General features: G+C 42.9%; 1 protein-coding gene across 1 annotated transcript in view; it reads left to right on the forward strand.

Annotated features, from left to right (window-relative positions):
- Positions 1-17690, forward strand: part of LOC137614090 (microtubule-associated protein 4) — an 82407-nt gene that overhangs the window by 10253 nt on the left and 54464 nt on the right. Inside the window, exon 2 of the mRNA XM_068343615.1 lies at positions 15131-15319. Coding sequence (XP_068199716.1) covers positions 15133-15319 — 187 coding nt within the window. The 5' untranslated portion in view covers positions 15131-15132. The remainder of the gene's footprint in view (positions 1-15130; positions 15320-17690) is intronic.

Below are 17690 nucleotides of genomic sequence, written 5' to 3' on the forward strand. Positions count from 1 at the left end.
ATACTCCAGAGATCCTGACTACAAGAAGTCAGATCTCAAAGCTGTGAAGCGTTTCAGCCCCGTACTCCCCTCAGTGTAGGACAGCACAATCGTTTTTGTGTGTCACTTTTCTACCTGAGTCAGAATCAAATGCTGTTGCTTTAACTTTGCTCTCTGTTCTTTCGCCGTCTGATGGATCACTCCACTCTTCTCCATTTGATCGATTCGTCCGAGCCTATGTCAGTGTGGGAGGCAGGAAGTGTATCAATCAGTATCTATGTAACTGTGTTATGTTGTCAGTAGTGCAATTACCAAAAACTTTAATGTTTGCAGAAAAGCATTAAAACGTGTCAAAAAAATGAGAGATGAGATGATGCAACAAAAATCTGTGAGACTGGAAACAAATGAGCATCCCTGCCCTGATGGAGTAACGCGTCAGTAATCGATGGTCAGTGTGGACGTTAGCATGGACAGCTACGTCACTGAGGTGACAGGTGTTTCATCTTCTGTCTGCTCTTCCTGAAAACTCTAATGTCTTCTGATGAGTCATGAGTGTGTGTATCCACTACCTGTGTATGACACTGTTTGGATATTAAAATTTGACCTGTGTGTGTGTGTGTGTGTGTGTGTGTGTGTGTGTGTGTGTGTGTGTGTGTGTGTGTGTGTGTGATTCTCTCCTGCTTCACATTCCATTGCAATGTGTTCAGTCTCACTGTGTGACAATAGGGCATAGTTCCCGAAGACACAGTGTGTGTGTGTGTTAATGTGTGTGTGTGTGGGCGAGACCATAGGCGCACACAGGGCATTCATTCAGTTACTGCCGCTATGTCCTTAGAGAAAGGAGGACAGCAAGGAAAGGACAAGCAAGATGGACGAATGGAGGCACGCAGATGGGGGGCATCACCGTCTGTCTGCTCAATAATGCTAATGCTAATGGGCTGCAGCAATCCTCGAATTACACAGACATGTTCAATTATGTTAGGAGCAGGAAACAATACACACACGCACACGCACACACACACACACACACACACACACACACACACACACACACACACACACACACAGACGTACACACACAAACACACACGCACACACACACACACACACACACACACACATGCTAGCCCTATACTGTGAGAGCAGGAGCAAGGTTGATAGTTTACAGGAGTTGTCATCATGTTAGCTGATCTGAATCTGATCCTGAGAAGGTGACCTTGAACATTTGACAGAGATGGCGACTCTTTAAAAGCAGCGACAGCTCCGGCTGTCCTATACCTAACCTTAAACCTTAACCATAACCATCTAACCCTAACCCTCTAACCCTAAGTCTAACCCCCTAACCCAAACCCCCAACATTAACCCGCTAACCCCTAACTCTACCTCTGACCCTAACCCTATCCACCTAACCATAATCCTATGAACGATGACAGGAAAAATATTTGATAATGAGTAGATTTTATGTCTTTAAGCTGACTTTATAGTAATTTATGGTACTGTTTGGTATGCCAGCTCAGAGGTAGACATCTTCTAGTAAAATAATATGTAATGTATAATCTGATATTGACTCTCCTATCAGGCACACTAACACCTCTATATGAGCTTTGCTCAGTCTTGTGATCAATGTTAATAATTCAAACTAGTTCCCACAACAGTCTGAAGGCATGGCTTAAAAAACAATGTTTAATGAAGTGTCAGGCAGGTGCATGTGACTGCAGAAAGCCAAAGAGCAGGAGGGTTGCACAGAATGAAAAGAAAGTGCCCTGAGAAGCAGAGCTGACTGGTACTGGACCGAACATCATAGAAACCCTCCAAGAAAAGATGAAGACATGTATGACGCTGGAATTCTGTCAGGCAAAAAGGAATCCCCACGATAACACAAGGACACCACTTGACTCTTCACAGTTAAAAGTTAGAAGACATGTCACAGAAGAACCTCGTCGTAGCAAACCATCGAAAAAGAAGCGATGAGTCATTGTTTGATTCAGGATCCAGGCAGGAAAGAGCTCATGTCATCAGAGAATGTAGTGGAACTACAAGTGGTTCTCGTGACTCCCCAAACCTGCAGCGATGTTGCTGCTGGATACCTCCAGGGCTTTGTAGCCACTGATCTTCTTCGGTGGACTTTCTCGGATGCTCCGGACACTTATCGGTGTTTTCCTTCTGTTCTTGACCAATCGCAAGGTGCTTCGCTCAGAGCAACACCGTGTCCACTTGTGAGTGAGCTCTGGCATACACCAACTTTGTTGCATCGTATGTTGCAGCAATTTGTCCGTCTTTCGCTGCTTTGCTATCTTCTGTTCCATAAGTGGATCAGTCTTCATGACATTGAATTCCATGATTAATAGCCTGATTTTCACTGACAAGCTTTGCCAGACCGTCCCCCAGTCTCCCCGTTGAAAAATGGAATTAATGTCGATAGATAAATACTTGTAGAACTATAAATACAAGTTCTATAAGTTCCTATCTGCACAGGCCTTTGTCAGATGGTGATATGATATATAACTAACATTTCTATGTAGTGTTGTATCACTTTTTCTTCCTTCACATCTGTGTGCTTGCAACCTCGGGTGGGGAAATATGCAGAAGGGACTGATTCTGCAGTATTTTCATTCCTTTGGCAGCCCTTACTGGTCGTGCAACAACAAAAACCTCATCTCAGGTTTCCAAAGAGAGTTTCTTTATGGTAGACACTCCTGATTTCGTCTGAGATGTATCTCTGTTGTCAGGTCAATACATTTACCCTTCATTCATCTGTCCCCTGCAGTTGACCGGTTTTAAAGGCCATTGGGTTTTCCTTCACCACAGTACTGCGTGTACTTTTCTACCGACAGAAAATACTGTCAGACACGGGAAAGCCTTTACAGGATGACTCTACCTCTCTATTATTCATCTGCTCATCCATGGACAGCATGCAGAAAAGCTCTTATTGCATAATGATTTGAAACATCAGTCCTTCTGCTCACATGCAAACACACACACACACACACACACACACACACACACAGGATGGTTTGTTTCGGTGTGTCTCCTGTGAACATAAAGTCACCTTTGCCTTGTGTGATGAGTTCCGTTCAGAGGACACATCTAACCACAAAGTGAAAAGGAGGCATATTTTTGTACTGGCCCCGCCCCACAGATCCGAGCTGTGGCACTTCCTGGCCTATCAGGCTCTGACATCAACTTAAACACTCCCTTTGTTGCATCATCAGCGGCTCATCTAAGCGCTTTGTAATGTCCGACACTAGTTACTGACTAACTCTTTAGTTTTTTGGACTGACGTGTTTATTGACTGATATCTAAATGTGGATGGTTTTCTTTTCCCATATCTCTCTTGTACTGGTCCTGACCTTTAAAATGATTGAACCTTTTTTTCATGCTGTAATGTCTGTTCTATAAACAGTCAAGTTCAAACATATTTATAGAAATGTGTAAAAGAGCTTGATAAACACGTTTATCAGCTTACAGTGGGGAATTCAGTTTTGTGAGGTTTAGCCCAGTGAGTCAACTCTTTTAAATCTAAACGCACAAAATGAATGAAACAAATAGAATGCAGCTTTTTGTGCAATGCTCCATTTACCAAAGCTGTGTAGGTGCAGGTTGTTGAACAGAAAGGGTGCACTTTTGAAGGACGGCTAGTTCTCATGTAGCTTCATGAAAGCAGCCATGTCAGAACTAACTTGTCTGTCCTGTTAGCTTTGATACGGACACACAGTACAGGACCTGACTGAAGCTGCTAACGGTTAGCTGTTAACCACTACTGAAGTTTACAACCCTGACCAGTAATGGAATGGGCTATCATTTCACTAAAACCTGAATTTCTACTGAGCACCTTCTCTCACAACATCCAGAGACAGTGTTTGACCATCACCACAGGGTGTACCACAGGGTGTACCACAGGGAGGAGGAGCAGCTATACAACCGTACAACAACATACTAGTGTGCCCCTCAGGGAAACGAGAAAACAGGACTAACAGGTGTCACTGGTGATGGTTGAAGAGACGGGTCAGCATGGATGTCTGTCCTTCAGCTACAACCATCTCTCACTGGCTGCAGTGATCTCATCCAGAACGCAGTGATAGTTAATTCATAGAAAATATTAAACATGTTTAAAACTGTCAGGGAGGCTCTTCCTGTCTATGAACAGAACAGGAGGTGGTAGACAAATCTGTCAAACATCAAGATGTCCAGACAGTGAGATGGATCATGGAGACCAACACACCAGTCCTTTCTGGGTGTTCTTGGAGGAGTCGGTCTGATTCTCCTCCGGCGTTTAAAGATTCTAAAAGTCCTCGTCTTCCAAGTGATTGTAGGTCATCCATGAAAACGTCCCCTCAATGTGGTTCATTCTGTTAGCCTGGCTGCTACCAGCGTTTACGTAACACTATGTGTGTGTGTGTGTGTGTGTGTGTGTGTGTGTGTGTGTTTTCTGACCTCTTTTATGTAATATGAATATTTTATCAGTGACTCAACATTCCTCAATGTTCACTTAAAGAGCATTTTTCAAATTTCCAACGTGTTTTTTTTTCCAGTTGTGTATTTAGAGTGTGTAACTGCAGCTCCAGTGTCTTTCTGTGTCTACCTGAATGTTGTGCTGAAGGTTCTACTCGTAGTGATCAAATGAACAAGGCGAAACATTATTATGTGTCTTAGTCTGTCTTGAACATTAGTATATTATGTATAATATATATCGGACTTTTCTTCCTAGACTTGAAAAACATAGATTTTTTTTCTGTCTTTTATATGTGTAAAATTAGTATGTGTAATAAATGGTTCATTGGTTTGGTAAGTGGACCAGTGCTGTCAGCTGGTCTACAGTAATCTCTCGCTTATTCGCGCTTCAAGATACACGGCTTCACTAAATCGCAGATTTTTAGTAGGTAGTCACGTGATACCGTATGTGCATGCTATTGGCTGACAACATCTGGGTGTGCGTTGCGTTCCGAGACTCACGAAACGCAGCGCACGTCCGTGTATTAAAGAAACATTTTAACACAAAAGTGCTTTAAACAGTTTATAAGAGTGTGGGGAAAGGTAATACAGATATGAGGTGGTGTAATATCAGTATTGGGAGGGTTCATAAATGTTTGAATTACCTTAAATAATAAAATAAGTACTTTGTTTCTATATCGTGGAATTTCGTTTTTCACTGGTGGTCCTGGAACACATTAACCTTGAGTAACGAGGGATTACTGTATACCGGTTTGTAGGTGCTGCTGGGAAAAGCTGGAACCACTCACTCTTAGGCCCCGTCCACACGATGCTGGAACTTTTAGAAAACACAACTTTTCTGTTGCGTTTACGCCTTCCTTCCACACGACAACGCAAATATCTGGGACGAAAACGCAACTTTTTGAAAATGCTGGCGAAGGTGAAATTTTTTGAAAACGCTGGGTGTGCGTTGTTGTGTGAACGGCGTATCCGCAACTTTTTCTGTCCGGGGGGGGGGGGGGGTGTCCCTGCGTGTTAATCAATATACGTGTGGACGGAGATCTTTTTGAAAATGCTGTTGTGTGGACGAAATCTTTTTCTATGCGGGGTGAAAAAAATTGCGTTTTCAAAAAGTTCCGGCACTGTGTGGACGGGGCCTAAGCCATTCATCCATCTTCCTAACAACTTTATCTGCTGTCGCGGGGAGCTGGAGCCTATCCCAGCTGGCTTAGGTGAGAGGCGGGGAACACACCTGGCACGACCCCATTTTGCCTCGGTGCTCATTGTTTTTCTGCTTCGCACTGTTCTTCAGTTTTTTTTTTTCAAAGGTGATTTTGTAGTTGTTACTTGAACTAAAAAATTGGCATTGTTAAGGGCATTGTTGGTTTTCTATCTGTAAAGGGCTTTGAAATGTCTTCAGATATGATTAAGTGCTATATAAATAAAAGTTGATTGATTGATTGATTACTCATAGCTGCATATTTTCATCATGCAATTCACAAAAAATTAAATAAAAAATGTGCCCATTGATAATTCCTCCTTGGGCAGTTTAGGCCTGGTTTATGGCGCCAATAAGATGCTCCAGCAGGAAACAGTTGTTAACCATCACCTATTTAACAGTTACACACACACACACATACACACACACACACACACACACGCACAAGTAGTGTATATCTATGTGTCAGACATGACCGCAGTCTTTGCTGCTGCAGACGCAGTCTGGTACAGCCAGCGTGTTGATGTTGAGTTGACTGTGAAATGAGAGCATTGTGTGTGTTAGCATTGTCATAGGTGCACGTGTCACAGATTATGCATACTGTTGTGTTTGTGTGTGTATGTTGCGTGTTTTGGGCCTGTCAGTACACTGATATGGCTTTTTAAAATCAGGTTACACTCCATGATTACAGCTGTACTCCTGATCTTTTCGGGAAATCTCTGAGTATACACTGAGAGAATTAGCGAGATTACTGAAGGACAGCTTTTGTTTGACTAGTGTCTTGTAGCACCGGTGAACTGTCTGAAAGAGTTACCACATTTTTGTGTTGCAGGTTCTGCAGCTCTTTGTAAACAGTGGAGTTGTTAATGTGCCCAGAGCTTAGGTGTGACTGCTAAACAGAGAGTGCATTTAACTGGTTCACCTCTACCAGCAGAGGCGGCGGAGAACAAAGAGTAAGTTAGGGTGTGTTAACAACTAGTTACTGATTTAATCACATTTGAAGCACAACTCAAATGACAGTTACAGCTGATTATATATAGGGATTTTCATGATTACATACAACGTGACATGAACAAACAGTGACACTGCTGATATATCATATATACCAACAATTCAGTCTCCCAGTGTGTCTGTCAGTCTCCACAATGTTTTGTGTGTGTGTGTGTGTGTGTGTGTGTGTGTGTGTGTGTGTGTGTGTGTGTGTGTGCGTGTGCGTGTGTGTGTGTTGTAAAAGTGCTGTGATTGTGGGACCTGGTGAAATGGACTGAATGGCTTGTCAAGAATGCCAACGATAGCATCTCTGACAGATTAGCGTGGCGGAAGCTGGACATGTCACACACACACACACACACACACACACACACACACACACACACACACACACACACACACACACAGACACACACACACACACACACACACACACACACACACACACACACACACACACACACACACACACACACACACACAAACAATAGGACAGAGAGGTGTGACTGTAAACCTCTGGTATGTAGGGGTTTACTCTCCTGAACTGACAATCGATGCTGACGCAACAATATGTAATATAAATCAAGAATTTCCACCAAATGTCATCATGTGTGTGATATAGTGGATCTTTTACAGGTAGGTCATTCAGATAAATCCGAAGGTTCTTTTTTGTGAAATAGATCATTTCAGATTTTGCAGGTTTGCGGGATGTCTTTGAGGATTAGTCATAAATTAGTCATAAATCCTGAACAAACCAATCAGAATAATAGCACTTTGTGGGTAAAATTCCTTCCTTGTGAGAAAGTCTTCTGAGGTATATTTTATAATTCTACCCTGGATAAATAGATCACAATTTTCTACTGTTCAGCAGATTTCTTCCAATTTTAATGATTGAATCAGTGTTCTTGAAGTTAAGACTGCTGTAATTATGTTTTCTTCAGACACTTATTAGAAGTTATGGGTCATAGGTTCTGCTGGAGCCTATCCCATGTGGCTACAGGTGAGAGATGGGGTACATCCTGGATGAGATGCCAGCTCATTGCGGGGGCACATGAAAGACTCACATTCACATCAACAGACAATTTGGAGGGATCAGTTCACCTGAGCGGCATGTTTTTGGAGGTGGTTGGAAGCTGGAGAACCTGAAGAGAACCCAGGTAGACATGAGGAGAACATACAAACTCCACATTAAAAGACATGGAATTCAGAACCTTCTTGCAGTGAGGCAGCATCACCACCCACTGCAACACCATTTCAACCAGCTGATTCCAGTGCAGTGGAAATAATATGGAGTGAAAAAGTTGCATGTAGGACAGCAATGTCATGCAATTTATTACAACTGACTATATTTACTAATATCTGATAATATCTAGTTTTCTAATCTTAATTTCAAAAGGTTCACATGAAAATGTCAGTGTGTCTAACAGTGTCAGGCTGTCAGGATGGGGGGGGCTCATTTACTGATTTACTGGGTGTCAACAGGTATCAGATGACACCGTCTCTCACCTCGCTGCCCCATCGAGTTAACCATGACAGGCTCATGCTGTGTGTGTTCGTGTAACAGCAGCGTTAGCGTCCACCATTAACGATCTAGTCAGAAATGGACAGCTCTTATTTCAGGTGTGAATGCACCCCAGAACTGATCACTCGGACTTAGTTTAGTGTTGGTTTAGTGCTGGCCAAGGTCTTTGTATCAGAAGAAAGAATTCATCCTGGGCTGAAGGTGGATAACAAGAGGCCTCAACAGTTAACGATGGATGCTTCCATTGTGTGGTCTGGTTCTCCTATGGCCAAATCAAACAGCGGACATTTGTTAAACTATATTTCAACTGCCATGATGTGCTGGTCGGCATCTACTGCGGCTGTAGATGAGACCATTTATGTCATTTCCTCTACAAGAAAATGGATGGATGTTTCAACTGGGGCGGCTGTGTCTCAGTTGATAGAGAAGGTCATCCAATGTTTACATGATCATTGGACGACCCCTTTCTGAGTCTAGAATAACTTTCTAAACTTTACAGAATGTCCCAGAAGCAAAAATAAAAATCATTTCGCTGTTGTGCAGATTCAACATTAAATATTACATTCAGTTTTTCAAAAGAAGTTGCCAATCAACAGCTAGAACATAATATATATTATTAGTGCAGCTAGGGAGAAGAAAATAAAATGAAATCATTACATTTGATTTGTTGAGTTAAGAACAACATATTAGACTGGATTACAAATGGACACAAGACAGATTATACAGTAATGCTGGAGCTGACTGGATCACCAGAACACCCCTCTCTCTCTCTCTCTCTCTCTCTCTCTCTCTCCTCTCTCTCTCTCTCTCTCTCTCTCTCTCTCTTCTCTCTCTCTCTCTCTCTTCTCTCCTCCTCTCTCTTATCTCTCTCTCTCTCTCTCTCTCTCTCTCTCTCTCTCTCTCTCTCTCTCTCTCTCTCTCTCTCTCTCTCTCTCTCTCTCTCTCTCTCCTCTCTCTCTCTCTCTCTCTCTCTCTCTCTCTCTCTCTCTCTCTCTCTCTCTCTCTCTCTCTCTCTCTCACGATTTGTTAATAAGTTGCTCTAAGTTAAGCAGAGGAGTTAGTCATAGTCATTGTCTGTTCTCAGAAGTAGCAGTCACAAGTAGTTGAAGCTAGTTTTTTGGACCCGTCCACTCTGTGACAACTCCAACACAGACACAGACATGTTACAATCATTTCTGGTCCTATCCATCTGTTCTTTTGTTTCACAATGAGTGCATCTTCAGCAGCTCCACCACAAACATCCCTGTCCAGCTGGTGACAGACAACATACTTTGTGAGACCTGTGGGAATTTTTCCTGGTGTTTTCATTCTAGACACAAAGTTTGTAACACGTAAAGTTTCTGTTCATAGGGCTGCCAGTCCAGCGGACAGCAGTGCGATCAAGCTGTGCACCATTAAAGGAAGACTGTCCTTAGCTTCTGCCTTCATGTTAACCCTACATGGATCTTCTGATGCTTGTAGCTGACACAGCCCACGCAGGAAAAAAAACCTCAAACATCACAACAGATTGTCCACTAAATAAGTGTGGAATTTATACAAAACTTCAGTCTTATGAACAGATCCAACAACTTATGTCTGTCTGTCTAGCTGCCCCTTTTGACAGGGATCCCCACAATAAATCATTTAATTTTGCACTGAAGACTCTGCTAGTTATTACGTACAACAATCGGGGAATAATTCGGGGAATATAAGTGGAGCAATGGAAATACTTTTATCAATGCTAGACTTTGTTTGAGTTAAATGAACATTCAATGATTGAGGTTGAAGTATTTTAGTGTGTGAGAGAGAGGGAGAAAGAGAAACTGAAAGTTACTTGTCAGCTGTCTATGTCAGACAGCCAAATACAGAAGTGTGGCCCCACACACACGCGTGCACACACACACACACACACACACACACACACACACACACACACACACACACACACACACACACACACACGCACGTCAACATTCCATTTTGGTCAGCTGAAGACAGATTATGTCTTTGCCAGCAAATTATTATACTGCCAGTCACATTGTATTTCTGCAACAGTATTCACCAAAGGCCTGTGGACTTATTTCATTAATTTTTAGTTAAACAATCAGTAAAAACAATAACTTTTCAACTTGTTTCCATTTAGTAGATATTCTGAAATGTCGGTTACGTTTAAAGAAGCCAGCAGTAGTGTTTCACACGCATATTGTGTAGGGTGGTGTTCAGGAACCTCTACTAGGACATCAGGGTTGGCCTCTCCTTTGAGACCTCTGGAGTGTCTCTTCAGAGACCTCCTGTAGAACATCAGGGTTGACCTCTGCTCAGAGACCTCTAGAATGTCAGAGTTGGCCTCTCCTTAGAGACCTCCTCTAGAATGTCAGGATATTTGGAATGAGCATTGACAACCAGTGTTCTGATTGGTCAGCATGGTGATGATGCAAGTGGATCTCTCCATGCAGTTTTTTTTTTTTTTTTACATTTTTCTGTCTGGTTAAGGAACATTCATGTTCGAGTCATTGAATTTATTTCTTCCAGTTAGGATGTGTTTTCATCTCTGTCATGGTTGGTTGGATTTTCAGCCAATTTACACTACAATTACTTATCAAACAAATTTGGTGGAATTTTGGTAAATTTCTGATTACATAAGTATGAAAATCACTGTGACCTTTTTCCACCAGACCTTGTGGAGGAGGTGGCGTGTGGGCCAGGTAAGTTAATCAGGGACTCTTAAGATTGCTGTGGAAGACATGTGTTCTACTCAGGGTAAATGTATTTGTTAGCGTTGCTATCTTGGTTGTTCAGGTGCACAACAAACCTTATTCAGAACCTTGCAGGAACGGAGGGAGATAGGCTTCACACAGGATGGGCAGTGATGTGTCCTGCATCTCCTCTGTGTCACATTTAACACTTGAACCAGTTGTTAGTGATAAATGTAAGATACACTGTTTGATTTGGTCTAAATGGTGGCTTCAGATAATGAAAGAATCACCTCCGTTTCAATGAACATTTCAGTCCGTGAAAGAACCTTTAAAACTTGATGTCAGCTGCTAAAGTGACCATCTGTTAACCACTCCTCTGGTCGCACAACACTCAGCTGCTGCAGACACACCTTCAAGTCTGTAATGTTTCATTAATAGTAGAGACACAACATCACCAAGTAACTCACGAGTGACATCATTCATAGCCGAAGCTGCTGCAACAGAATGGAATGGAACAGAACGTAACAGAAAGGGGATAGAATGGAACAGAAGGGAAAAGAAGTCCCGTTCTTTTTCAGAATGTTTGAAGTTGTTCATTTTATTAGTTGTTGTTTCTCATGGTGTCTTTGGAGACTCTCTTGCTGACAGTCTTGAGTTTTGGGCAGTTTTGTTGAAGGTTATAAGACATCATTGTGCTTGTTTAATGCTGTTTCTGGATTGCCGAAGATAAGAACATTGATCTGGTGGTGAGAGATCAGCTCCTAAGCCCTGCTGACCTGACTACCAGACTTCTCAGGAAGTTTCAAAGTTGTCTCATTTGGTGACAGAAATATGTACATTCCAGATTTGAAGATCAGCTTTACTCCTGCAGCTTGTTACAGGAGTAATATTCAGTGAATGGGGATTCATCACCACCTTTATTCCAGCGTCCATTGAGGTTCTCCATGTGAACTCTAATCATAAATCCACAGTGACACAGCAGGAATAGTAAACTGGCCTGCAGTTGTTTTATAGCCACATTGTCCTTGGACAGTGAACACTCCCACTGCACTTTCCAAGCTGTCATGTATTAAAGTTAGAGTAGCCAGAGGCAGATCTGCTCAGACAAACCACTTTTCAGTGTTGTTGTCTGTTTTCGCTCAGCTCTCCAGCAGAGAGATCTGGCAGCATCCCAGATCCAGTAGAATCAAGATTTCAGCTGCATCATCAGCCTGGAACGAGAGCTGAAAGCAAACGAAAATATTGTCCACACAACTTTTTCAGAGGAATGCATGTTTGTTAGAGGGTAAATTCACATGTCTGACACCTTGCGTGAGTGCTGGGAGATCAGAACTGAGTGTTCATCGTCTGTTCTGAACTTCATTAAGAACCTGATTTGACCCTAATTATTAGTCCATGTTTAACCAGAGGTTGAGATCCCAGCCAGGACATGCAGATGCTGTATTTCCACCAAAGCACAGTGGCAGCAGCTCACAGAGGCTCCGCCCTTTTGAAGTGTCCTTGAGCAGGAAGTGGCTCTAGGCTCCTTATCCCGGAGCAGCCCTGGGATTAATCAGACATCATGATATATCCTGTCGTCATCATTATAAGGGGCAGGAGATGTGGAGCAATTTTTTGGATTAGGTCTTCTGTTACATCATACATCACCATGGCAACTGCTGTACGAACCTTGTTGGTGTTCTTCCAAGATTAAGCTTATGGAAAACCCCGAGATCATTCAGTTCTGTCTGTTTGCGCTGTGGATTTGCAGATTTTCTCTTGTTGCGTTGAGCGTCTGCTGGTGTGGACGCTGAGTGAAAGAGTTGTGACTTCAAGAAATAAATCCTTGTTTTATCACATTTACCTTCCAAATCTCTAATAAAAAAGGGTTTTTCTGTCAGAAGGATATTTATTGCAGTTTACAGTAACGGTCTTCTCCTCATCCTCGTGGATTTGTCACACTGTTTAATAGTTGCATACATGTGCAGTGTGTTGTTGCAGATTAAACAGAAGTTTGACCTTCACCTCTGCTTTCCTTTGGCAGCCATACACCACATTCACCGTCCCCTGCAAGCATTCACACAAACACACATATACACACACACACACACACACACACACACACACACACACACACACACACACACACACACACACACACACACACACACACACACATCCAGCTTTTCACACACACTGATCCACACGTGCATTTACACACCGTGCTGCTTGCTGACAACACAATAGAAACTGCCTGTTCCATGGATTTCCTTCGTTTGTCGAATACAGATTGTTTCCGAGTGGCCACAGCAAAGGTTATGCTACGGCACCTCCCTGGGGTCAGAACCCAGGACTTTAGGTCTTTCTTGCCTGTTGATACCACCCCCCCCCCCCCCCCAGCAGGAGTTTGGCTGATGAAAGCTGTGGTGTTGCCCTGCTTCAGAAATAAAAGCTGGAAACAGTTGGAATCTTCAGATGCTGCGGTGAGCCTGGTTTTGGGTCCAGTCTTATCAGCTGACAGACTGGGTGGCTCAGATCACCCAGCTAACTGTTAGCTGGTGTACACACACTTGATGCACAACACACAGTGATATATATGGAAACTGGGGCAGTTTGTGTGACTCGTATGGCTTTGCGGTGGAGGCAGTAGGCAGCAGTCTTCCTGCGCCACACCCTGGTCATAGCAGTGGGGGCTCATGGGTCCAGATCCTCTGGCTGACGGGTGTAATGAGCCAGCTCACATTCGGTTTATTTATACTCCTGTCTGGGGAACCACCCATTGTTCACCGAGTTCATGTTTGATACCTTGTATTCAGACAGATTGTCTGAAAGACTAATTCACTTCATTTGTGGACAACTTCTGGTCTGTCCTTTGATTGATTGATGGATTCACCCATCAACACTCACCCATTTCACTCATCATCATCATCATCATCATCATCATCATCATCATCATCATCAGCAGCAGCAGCAGCAGCAGCAGTCAGCCTTTATTTTAATAAGAGCCTTCATGAGGAGGAGGAGGATTGGATGAAGAACCGAGGGTTTATTCGAAACCAGTCTTAGTGATGTCTGTTGTCTGGGTGGTAATGACTGGAGACCCCAGCAGATGGGGCTATAGATCTATGTATGATCCAGACTGTGTGTGTGTGTGTGTGAGTGCGTGCGTGCGTGCCTGTGTGAATTGATTGGGCGAGCCTGTAGGAGGGTGTAAATGTAATGCCATTGTGTGTGTGTTCTTTATTGTTCTTCCACTTCTTCTTTCTCTTCCTCTTCTTCGCCTTCCTCTTCTTTCTGTTTGCCGTCCAATAGGTTTATGCAGTAAAGAGGTAATCAGTGTAACAAAATTGATAACATTGTATTTGCCCAATAACACAGATGTACTCTCTTGCATCATTCTGGTTCAGCATTGTGAGGAAGAGCGAGGGGATGTTACTGACAGAATGTAACTTGCATGAGAGGGAGTTGAGCAGCAGAGAATGGCTGACTGCTCCCACCACAGAAGACAAGAGTCAGACATTGGAATATGACACAACACGGCTTGGCATATTCCGCTTGTTGCCATTGGTCAGCCTAGCTCCTGGAGCAGCAGCTTGGATCTGTGTGTCTGAGTTGAAGTCCAGACTGCTTCTGTGTTCTCAGCCATTCCTTTCTTCCAGAGTAATCCCAGTGTCAACGCTACCTCCCTGTGGCAAGATGTTGTATTGCATTTCCTGGTCTCTTATTTTTATTGTGTAATAAGTGATTAAAATACAATCTTCTATTTACAAGTCATTGTCCCTTCTTCCCCTCATCAACAAAAACTCTGCTGTAGATTTAAGACTTTCTGGGGAACATGAATGCAGTAGTCATGATATTGCTCCATTTCTTGTCTCTACTTTCTTCTTCCTTTCTAAGTTTCCCTCCTTCGCTTGTCTTTATCCACTTCTTTCATTTTTTTCTCTCCCCATACTGTATCTGCTCTCCTATCAAGTATTAGAACTTGATAGTAGATAGTGTGAAGATGATGTTCAAACCAGTATTAATAATTTTCCATTTTCACGTTTGTGTGTGCATCATTTTGTATTAATGTTTGGGGTTCCTTTTGAGGTGATTTTCAATGATCGTTTAAGGTTTTTCCATGAATTTGAGGTGATTTCAGAAACACACCTGGATAACTAAAGCATGTCAAACCTATCCAGCGTGAACATGAAGATGGTTTTCAGCTGTGCTGAACTACCCACTTTCATTCTAGCAGGATGACATTAGTGCTGGTTGTCGCATGTTCTAATCACACACATTATGAACACTGACATTAAGTCACAATGAGTCCCCTGTGTGTGTGTTTTTTTGCAGTCATGGCCGAGTTGGACCTGCGCCTGAGCGATGCATTGACGGACAGCGTTCCCCAGCAGGGCCCAGAGAGCCTGGTGGAGAGGGACTTTGTAGAACAGCTGGAGGCGGAGACCTTTGATGATAAGGTGGGGGAGACAGTGGGAAAGACAGACTACATCCCCCTGTTGGACAACGACGACACCGGAGGAGGTAAGGGGCACATGAAGAATATATTTGTCCATTTTACCTACTGTGACAGAAAGTAGCCAGTAGCCATAAAACAGTCAGGAGGTGTTGTGAAGAAGTGTTGATTTAGTTCAAGGTATTGTCATCTATGAGACAGGTTAGGACACCAGAGTACACCAATAAAACTGTGGCCTCCTTCGACGACACTGCTTCCTCCTCCCAGCACCAGTGTTGGTAGAGGAGGTGATTAGATAGGAAGTGACGGATGATGAGAACATTTTGGAAATGCAGAAACAAAGAAAAGAGAAAAGAGTAGGAGAAGAAGACGACTAACAAAGTTTTCAGTGGTTCATAAATAAAGCATGCCCTATTGACGGCAGGAATAAAAACAGAGAAGCAACACGACTTCCTGTTGGGTATGGATCCCTGCAGGACCCGAAATTAACTTTTTGACTCAACAAGCAAGTCGATTGATAGATGTATGTAAAAAAATCCAATGGCCAAGCATGGATTTTACTGGTCAAAATGATGAGTTGTGTTGTATATACATTAATTTCTAAAGATTTCATTGAGATAGTAACTTCCTTTCTTCTTTTCCTGTTACGGGTCGCCAAAGTATGTCACCTTTTTCCAGTTTAGATGAATGCTCATATTTGTTTGGCAAAGGTTTTTATGCTGGATGCCCTTCCTACCACAACCCTCTTCAATTATCCAGGCTTGGGACCGGCCTACAGTTGACACTGGTTTGTGCCCCCTTAGGGCTGCAGATCCTGGGGGTTGGACTCAGGGCAGAATACATGGGAAGCATGGGCTCTATTACTGAGCTGCATCCCCGGCTATTTCATTGAAATAGTTTTCTATTGTATACAAACTTAAAAAAGAATCAAACAAAGTTGAAGTAGAACTATTTTTAATATATTGATGAATTCAACTGGAATTCAGCTCAACAGGAGATAAAGCAAGACGATCTACAATCACGATAGGCGTGGGTCTCTGAACAGAACATGAGATGCTTCATTCTTTATCTACAACATCCTCAACTGAGTTTTCACTCCCAACCGGAGACAGTCATCACCCTCCTCTTCTCACGGTCCATGTGGTATAGTCTCCTGGTCCTGACGGAGCCTTGGTGCTTCTAAACCACGGCTTTTGTTGATCACACTCTTGATCTGTGGCGAGACTCCGACTGGGTCCAGGACTCCGACACACAGAAGTTGTGACAATGGCTGTACTTGTGATCACGGCTGTTTTAATGGTTTTACTCCAAATGGTCAACAAGTTGTGTTGATGCTTTTCCTTGCCATGCTGGTGATACATTGAGCAAGTCATCACCAGTGTCTTTGCAACACACCTTGAAGGTGTGTTGTCTCCTCCGTCTTGTTTTTTATCACTTTTGTTTTTCAGGTTTCTCCATTCAGTTACCACCACATAGTTCTTAAAAAAACGCAACAGGAAGCTACTTGCAGCAGACCAGAATTAAGCGATGATACTCTTCTGTTTCTGATTGGCTGATGGTTGTTACAAGTCAAATGTGTCAGGGTCAGAGCCAATCAGAGGCAGAGACGCTGATCTGCTGCTGAGACACAAGTGTCCCAAGTTTCAGTTTTATATAGAATTGATATAAACATTTACTTGCCAGTATTGCAGATAACCTTCACTCAGCAAACATAAATTTTACTTCCAATTGGCACATGGGGTTGTTACTTTCAGACCCTGGGTCCATGCAGATAGTCATGCAGACTTTAACAAACTAAAGCAACAGGAAAAGTCAGATTATTGACAATTACGGCAGTAAAGTAGAAACATTATTGCATATGTTATTGTGGGAAATGTGTTAGCAATGATCAACGAGATGAGAACCTATGATGTAAGGCCAACAGCTCCTGACTGACTGATAGTATTGGACACTGCTGGACACTGGCTGCCTTTGTGGATCTCTGTGGGTGCAGTTCAGCTGCAGGGGGGTCGTCGCCTGGAGTTTGGTGCTCTGAATATCCCAGCCGACAACAACCATTCAGGATCTTGGTAGAAAAATGTTTCCCAGCTCTGAGCCACTTCAATGAAGATGCTGAAGATCTATGAGAACCGACCACAGAGTGAACAAGGGATTATCCTTGACCAACCTACCAGCCTAAAGGAACAGTTCACCCCAGCATAACCATTCTGCCTTTACCTACTCGTCAACATGTTGATGAAAGGTCATTTGAAGATTATTTAAAAATTCCTTCTAAATAGCAGAAGAATATTGGGACAGGTTTTAAACAAACTTGAAATGACTCCGTGGCGCTTATATGGTGCAGTCCAAGTGCACTGAAACCAATCTAGCAAAACATGCATTTAAAAATATTTTAGAATTTTAAAATTGAATGTCATGGTCAGAGGAACACCTAAACAA

Source organism: Antennarius striatus, chromosome 20 (genome assembly GCF_040054535.1).
Source record: "Antennarius striatus isolate MH-2024 chromosome 20, ASM4005453v1, whole genome shotgun sequence".
NCBI lineage: Eukaryota > Metazoa > Chordata > Actinopteri > Lophiiformes > Antennariidae > Antennarius > Antennarius striatus.